The sequence below is a fragment of the Ziziphus jujuba genome, chromosome 3, assembly GCF_031755915.1.
Source record: "Ziziphus jujuba cultivar Dongzao chromosome 3, ASM3175591v1".
NCBI classification, from domain to species: Eukaryota; Viridiplantae; Streptophyta; class Magnoliopsida; order Rosales; family Rhamnaceae; genus Ziziphus; species Ziziphus jujuba.
The window spans coordinates 20194144-20202467 of record NC_083381.1 but is presented as its reverse complement, the minus strand read 5'-3'; the positions used below and the strand labels follow the sequence as shown (position 1 = coordinate 20202467).

General features: G+C 39.2%; 1 protein-coding gene across 1 annotated transcript; it reads left to right on the top strand.

The window, feature by feature from the left end:
* Positions 1–1470: 1470 nt before the first annotated feature.
* LOC132803143 (mitochondrial Rho GTPase 2-like) lies at positions 1471–6197 on the top strand. Its single transcript, XM_060815398.1, has 4 exons — positions 1471–1918; positions 1969–2357; positions 5620–5742; positions 6138–6197. The coding sequence occupies exons 1-4, from the start codon at positions 1471–1473 to the stop codon at positions 6195–6197; spliced, it is 1020 nt and encodes a 339-aa protein (XP_060671381.1).
* Positions 6198–8324: the final 2127 nt, after the last annotated feature.

The following is an 8324-nucleotide window of genomic DNA, read 5'->3' as shown; positions in this document are numbered from 1 at the left end:
ACGGATTCGGTCTTACTTTCCAGTGATCGGACCCGAGGTGGCCGGAATCTTGCCGGAAAGCTTTCAGGTTTCGACGCCTAAATTCTCCCAAACCGTCACGAATTGGCGGAAAAGGATGCCGGATTCGAGTTCAGGAGGTCGAACACAGTGGACAAGGACCGGCGTTTCGACTGGGTACTCGCCGGAACAGTAACTTCCGGCGAGCCGCCGCGGTCACCGGCAACCGTCGCCGGCGGTGGCGCGTACGGTGGCCGTTGGTTGAGATTTTTTGTAGATTTGTAGATCGAGGGGAGAGGAATCCAACGAGACCGGCAGTGAGGCAAACGGAGGCCGGACGGCGGAGAAATCGGGGTTTGAAGAATTTCGGCCCCTCGCCGGAAAAAGCTCCGATCCCGGCCCGTCGGAGGTCCGGTGGCCGTGAAATTTGGTGGGTAGGCCGGACTTGAGGAGGTGGTGAGGGGTGGCTGGCGCATGTGGCCTGAAAATGGCCGGAAAGGGGTCAATCGGCGGTGGAGGGAAAAATCACCTCCTATCTTCGCCGCCTCGATCCGGGCGCATCCGACAGCCAACGGCCATGAAATTTTGGGGTTTTACCGGAAATGGGGAGAGGATTCCGTCTGGCCAGCACGTGTAAGGTGAATCGGCCGGAAAATTTAAAAATTTCGGCGGTCGGTCGGTCCCTCTCTTTCTCTCTCTCTCTCTTTCTCTCTCTTCCCCTAGATTTTTGTCAAATAAAAGCCACCATGTGACACTGTTCATTCCACATAGACCATTCAGGTGATGACACATGTCGTCACTATGCACTTAAGCCAGATATAATAAAATATTACGGTATCCGGTGAATTTCAAACGTCCATAACTTGTTAACCAAATGTCCGATTTAAGCATGCCGCTAGTCTATGAACTCATATCGATGAGTACTTTACAACTATACAAGAGTCAACACAAAATTACACCACAAAAAAAAAGTCAACTCCCGGCACCTTTTGGACTGTTTGCACCTCAACTTGTTTTGCCCATAACTTTCAAACCGTAGCTCCGTTTTCGACTTGCTACTAGTCTACGAACTCGGGGCATCATGCACTTCGCCATGGTACCCTGGTCAACTAGAAATTCCAACTGGGACAAAAAGTCAACTTTTGACCCGCTCGGTCAACGGTCAACGATCAACCTCGGTCAACGTGCATGGATCCCGATGCAATTTGGGGCGCGGTGTTACATGAGAATGTTCAGAAGACGCTTAAATCATGGCATTCAAGATGGGGTTACTTTCAAGGGATTCGAATATTTTATTTCAATCGCTGCAAAGAGAATGATTATGATACTTTGTGGACTGTCCTTTGGCAATTTGGATAAAATGATGATTTACAACTTTCAAACTTTCTCATGTCATCTTCAACAGTGGGACTAGCTCCTGATGATGAGACTCGTGCAAAGCTGTAAAACGAAGCCATCAAGTTTCTCAGATGGATGTTTAATTGGTTTGATCTTGATAACAATGGAAGTCTTACACAGAATGAATGGATTGAACTATTTGATACGGCTCCACAATGTCCTTTTACTGAGTCTCTCTGTAAGCATGCCGCTGAGAAAAATGGGCTATCAGTCGATGGAATTTTATCCACATGGTCTCTAATGGCACTTCTAAACCCTACTTTTAGCGTAAAGAATCTTTTATACATTGGTCGTGGTGGAGAACCCACACCTGCTATCTGTGTAACTAGAAAGAGTAGTAGTAAAAATTGCCAGTTGCAACAACAACCAGGACGAAATGTTTTCCAATGTTGTGTTTTTGGCCAAAAGAAGTCTGGAAAGTCTATATTACTTGATTCTTTTCTTAAAAGTTCAAAGAATCATGACAATACTTATGCTCCAACCTCTGATGACCGCTGTTGTGCAGCTAATGTTGTTAACCAATGTCAAGGAACTAAAAGTTTCTTGTGTTAAGAAAGTTCTCTGAAGATACAGTTGACAAACTTCTTCCAAATACTAAGAAGGACAATTTGGCTGCCAGTGATGTAGCAATTTTTGTTTATGATGGTTCTGATATGTCATTGAAGAATGGAGCAACTAATTTGCGGAAGAAAGTTGCTCAACATTGTAAGGATAGTGGAGTTGAGGTACCTTTCAGATATGTTGCAGATAAAAACTGTTCGGTTTCATTTGTTGTGCAACAAATTAGTCAGGCTACTCTGCTACCTATTAGTACAGAACTAGGTGATTTGAATGAAGTATTCCATGAGATTGTAAAAGCTGGGGGATACCTTAACACAGCTCGGAAGTCTGCATTCTGTAGTCTTAGGGTGGATTTGAGAGAGGATTCAAGAGTGGGTTTGCAAGAGATCATAGAGGCCTTAGTTTGTTTGTCTAGACTAGACGGAATCTGTATAATAATGTTTTTGTCCATTTTATATATATTGTTTTGTTAGATTTTCATGTATATATATATATATATGTTAACCTGAATATTTATCAATTAGAAAGGGAAAAAAATGGTTTTTTATAATATATTGATATTAGGAGATCCAAATTGGTTTACTTTAGATGCATACATTGTATTATTATACTCTGGATTACCAATTTCACATTATATCCTCAAAAATAACAATATGCATTCAAAATCTCCAAAAGGTGTTGTAACACCCCGTCCCAAAGTACAACGGAAATTTTCCAACTTTGACGGAGGTTGACTGTTGACTTTGACCGTTGACCAAAGGGGTCAAAAGTTGACTTTTTGTTCCGGTTGGAATTCTAGGTTGACTGAGGCACCGTTACGAAGTACACGTTGGCACGAGTTCATAGACTAGTAGCACGTTGAAAATAGAGCTATGGTTTGAAAGTTATGAGCAAAACAAATTGAGGTCCAAACTGTCCAAGGGGTGCTGGAGTTGACTTTTTATTCATGCAAAGTTGAGCTTTGACTCATACATGGTTGTAAAGTACTAGTCGATACGAGTCCGTAGACTAGCGGCACGTCCGATTTGGACATGTGGATTGGAAGTTATGGACCTGTAGAGTTTTCCATATATTGTATTATTTTAATATTATTTTTAAACACGTAACGATGTGCCACGTGTGACTTAATAAATGTGACCATGTGTCACCATGGTGAGATGCCACATGTCAACCATGTTTAATATCATATTATTTTATTGTTGTTTTATATAATAATATTATTTTTAATATTATTTAATTAATTTTTAATTTATTTCTTTATTTCTTTTTATTTTCTTTTTATTTTCTTTTTTTCTCTTTTTTTCTTTCTTTTCCCCACGTGGGAAAACACCTTTCTCCTTTTCTTTTCCTTTCCTTCCCTTCTCCTTCTTCCCCGAGCCCGTCAAAAAACCAGCAAGGAATTCTCTCTCTCTCTCTCTCCCCCTCTCTCTTTGACCGACCGTTTGGCTGGATTTCAGTGGCCGGACGACCACACGTGCCGGCCACCGGTGAAGCCCAGTCCCTCGGGAACCCAACCTCCAATTTTCCCGGCCAGTCGCCGCCGGACGATCCCAAATCGGGCCGGTGAAGTCGGCGGCAGTAGGTTAAGTTTTTCCGGCGATTCTCGCCTTTTCCGGCCAACCCAGCTCGACCCATTCCTCTATTCCACCGTTTTTGACCCCTCTGAGTCCATTTCCGGGGTTTGATTGCCCAAAATCCCCACCGTTTGAGAGATCCCTCAAGTTTAATTTCGGCCAAAGCTTTCCGACCAAATTCCGACCACCGCCGGCGGAATTGGGGTCAATGGAGACCAGTAATGCGATCCTCGTTCCACAGGCTTCAATTTGGTATATTATTCGACAATTTTGGTTAACGTTTGTGTTTAACCCCCCAAGTACCGGGTATTATTTACCCGAATAAAATATTAATTTATTTGACTGTGTGTGAATTGTGTTCTAGGAGCACGGGTGAGTCATGGAATTGATCCTGTGGTGGATCTTGGATTAATTGCGTGCTCCAGGTGAGTGACCCACCTTTAAAAATATTTTGGGGCAATTAATTATGTTTAATCGGTGTTTAACTGATATTTGAATTATGCTCATGTGGTACAATTTAATTATTATTTTATTGTGATTTAATTTTAATTATTATGCATGAGCAAGGTATTATCAGTAATAAATTGTGCGTGGTTTTAGATATTATATTTTGGGCATAATCGGTTTAAATATTTTATGAAAATATTGTTTAAAGTGGTGGTTTAATTTTTATAATTATGCCCACGGTATTTTATTTGTTGAACCTCGTATTACGAGAAAAATTATTGTTTTATTGGTTATCGATGTTTTCGTACCGGATTGTTAAATGAAAATATGTGGGATGGTAAATGTGAAAGTTTGTATATTTCCCATGGTAATTTTGGAAAACGGTACAGTTGATTTAATATTTATTTTAGATGCATTCATACAGTATTGGTGCATGGTGTATGTATATGTGGTTTATCGCGCAAGTATTATGTCTCCCGTGAGTTGCCATTGGACCGAGGGCAGGCAAGTCTTATATATTGCGCATCAGCCGCCCCCCTTCCTTGGCCGGGATGACGGTTTCAGCAGTGGTACTGTCGGGACGCCGAAGTGTCGTTTGCAAGTTTCTCTCTTTAATCTCCCCGCCAGTCAGTGCTCGGGACGCTGGGTATCGGAGGGCATCACTGCTATATGGTATGGTGCGTCAATTACAAATTTTTCGGATAGAAATTTCAAACCCCAAAAAGTACAAAAATTATTTATTATAATTTATTACATTTTATTTATATTTGGGGTATTTATTTATTTATTTGTTGTTTATTAAATTAATTGATCCCTTGGTTTTCGAGAAGTACGAATAGCGGATTTTGCGAAAATGTTTTAAAAGGGGAACATTTCCAACAGAGTGAATAGTGAGGGTTTTGAGAGAAAGTATTACCTTCAAATGTTTATTTATTTATTTATTTAATTGTTCGGTATTGATTACTTAAATCCCTTTAATTGTTATATTATTAATATTAAAGGTGTTTAGTAGTTAGGGTCACTCACTGAGATGATTAGCATCTCAAGTTTTTTTTTAAATTCCGTTCCCCTAGGTCCAGGTTGGGAGACGTTGATCATCCGGTGCGAGCCCGACGTCTCAGTTCGTTGCCGAAAGTCCAAGAAGTATTTCTTCCCTTTTTCCTCTCCATCTTGTATTGCTTCCTTATCTGTCATTTTATTAATTCCACATTCATTTGTATAATGCTCTATATACTGTATTAAACATATACTTATTATCTATGCACTGATTTACTGTTATTTTGAAGTGCTGTAAATTTGTGGATACAAATTGTAGTAATGTGGGAGGAATAAAGGGATGAATATAGAAGTGTGCTTTCAGGGCAGGAAATTTTTGGTTAGTCCTACCCTTAGGGGAGGTGCTGCCGGATTTTCCGTTGGAAGGTTCGGTGGTATTTCTCTAGGATCAGGGCTTGTCTAGGGTTCCAGGGAGGAATTCTGGACGGGTCCTGACAGGTGTGCTGATATCCTCCAAAGATAATATCTTTTACACGCTTCATCCTTAATGGAGATTTGGTTATTGATTAATTATGAGAAACATGACACCATAAAAGCTGTGAACGTTCACTTCTCCAGAATCATTTTGGGGTTTTCAAACATTCAGACTGGATTGGAAAACCCATTTTGGAATCTAGATATTTTGCAACAACAATGGTGGATTCTTCTATCTGTTAGCCCCAACACCTGGACTGTGGACTCTGGTTCTGAGCCAGGCGATCCAAATTCTGTATATTGCTGATATTATATGGAGTCTATAGCTTTTAGATTGTTAGCTTCTTTCATGAAAATTATTTTTATCTTCGTTTTGATATTCAAAAATATACAAACTTCAAATTCTCGACTATATATTAGTTCTGTTCTGACTGTTAAAAGTCTTCTTGGTATAGTTTAGTTACTTTGTATTATATGTTGACTGGACTTTCGGTTTCCTCATAAAAATCTTTGTTAAAGAAGGAGAAAGCTGAGGTTTTGTGGAAGCTATACTTGTAGTGAATGAGAAAGATTCTTAATTTTGTAAGCTGTTTACCAGAAAAGGTAAGCCATATATATGTATTTATGCACTAATCAAGCACGATAATTGGTATTTATAAGATATATTGAAATGTTTACTTGACATTTTAGTTGGATAGGGAGGACTTTGAGAAGATAGGATTAAGCAGCTTGGGATTAAGGATTTCCTAATGAATATTCTAGAACGGAAGATTTTGCGTTCTTTGATTTACCACAACCCTGGCTGGCCATTCTTTTGGGTGTGAAAATGTTGAAACAAGATGGGATCTTGTAGTCATTTTTCCATGTACATTGAGCAAGTTCAATGATCATGCGAAACTCTCTGATCAAATTTTACAGTTGCAAGTTTTTCAGTCAATTTTTTAACTTGTTTTGCTTGTTCCATGTGTGTATTTTCCTTAACATTTTCAAGAACTAAATCAATATATATATATATATATATATGGCATATGGCTTGTGTATAGATATAAGGACATTTGAGATACTCCTTTGAACATACAAACCAAAATTTACCAATAAAAATTGAACCAAATTCATTACATCATGTGTAATGAATAATTTCTTTGCATTTTGGATCTTACCGTACAGATGTATAAAAGTTTTTTTTTCCTTTATTTTCATTTTTATTTTTTTATTTATTTATTTGTTTGGAAGAGGTAAATTAATCAGAAGAAGCAGGCGAAGACACCTAGCAATGTGGAAGAGGTAATTAATAAGAAGGAGGAGGCCAAGAGATCTAGCAATATTGAAGCGAGTACTCAAGAGGCAGAGAAGGTTCTCTGCACAAAATCAAATAGTGAGAAATGAGAGAGCGTGCCTAACACTTCGAACTCACTTATATGTAGAAATCAACATTTCAAAGAAGTTGTTCAAATAGTTGAAATGATTGATGCTGCGCTTATTTCCAGCACTGAAACTTCCAGGATGCTTCCAATTTTATTTTATTAACTTATTTTATTTTTCCTTTTGTTATTATTATTATTATTATTATTATTATTATTATTATTTTTTGGGGAAGAAAAGTCAAGTTTGTTTATATTGGACCAGTAGAAAGAGCGGGAAGAAAGGGTGAGAGAAATTTGTTTTTTATTATCCTAAATATATATATATATATAGTGTTTTATGTATGCGTGTAACACCCCGTCCTAAAGTACAACGGAAATTTTCCAACTTAACCGAAGTTGACCGTTGATCGTTGACTTTGACCATTGACCGAAGGGGTCAAAAGTTGACTTTTTGACTTGGATGGAATTCTAGGTTGACTAAGGTACCTTTATGAAGTACACATTGGCATGAGTTCATAGACTAGTAGCACGTTGAAAACGGAGCTACGGTTTGAAATATATGAGCAAAACAAGATTTGGGATCCAAACTGTCCAAGGGTGCCGGAGTTGACTTTTTATTTATGGGGAAATGAACTTTGACTCATACATGTTGTAAAGTGCTCGTCGATACGAGTCCACAGACTAGCGGCATGCCTAATTTGGACATCAGGTTAAAAAGTTATGGATCTGCAAAGTTTTAAAATACCGTATTATTTTTAAACATGTAACAATGTGCCACGTGTGACTTAATAAATGTAACCATGTGTCACCATGATGAGATGCCACATGTCAACCATGTTTAATACCATATTATTTTATTATTGTTATTTTATATAATAATATTATTTTTAATATTATTTAATTATTTTATTTTCTTTTCTTTTCTTCCCTTTTCTTTCTTTTTTTCTTTTTTTCTTTTCCCCCACGTGGGAAAAAAGGGCCACAGCCCCTTCTTCTTTCTTCTTCTTCTTCCTCCTTCTTCTTCCTTTCCCTTCCTTTCTCCCTCTTGGGTTCTTGCCGTATTTTTAATTCGGCCACCACCTTGCTACACGCGCCGGCCAGAGAGAAGCCGGGGACGGAGGCGAGCTCGGCCGCAAAATTTTACGGCCACCAATCGCCGGACGCGCCCAGATCGGGCAGGAGAAGCCCAACGGCCGGGAATTTTCTTTCTCCTCTTTTCTTGTGTTTTCCGACCAACCCAGATCGACCCATACCTTTATCCCACCATTTTCGACCCCTCTGAGTCCATTTCCGTGATTAGATTACCCAAAACCCCCACCATTTGAGAGATCTCTCAAGTTCAAGTTCGGCCGGTACTTCCTGGGCAAATTCCGACCAGCACCGGCAGAATTGGGATCAATGGAGGTCGGTAATACGATCCTCGTTCCATAAGCTTCATTTCGGTATATTACTCGTCAATTTTGGTTAACGTTTGTGTTTAACCCCCCAGATACCGGGTATTATTTATCCGAAT

What these genes read in the sequence shown, in the direction of transcription:
- LOC132803143 (XM_060815398.1), top strand. Translation starts at nt 1,471, where the DNA reads ATGTTTAATTGGTTTGATCTTGATAACAATGGAAGTCTTACACAGAAT. An exon ending in AGCTAATGTTGTTAACCAAT is followed by an intron (nt 1,919 to 1,968) that starts GTCAAGGAACTA and finishes CTGAAGATACAG; the next exon opens with TTGACAAACTTCTTCCAAAT. An exon ending in AAGAGATCATAGAGGCCTTA is followed by an intron (nt 2,358 to 5,619) that starts GTTTGTTTGTCT and finishes TCAAACATTCAG; the next exon opens with ACTGGATTGGAAAACCCATT.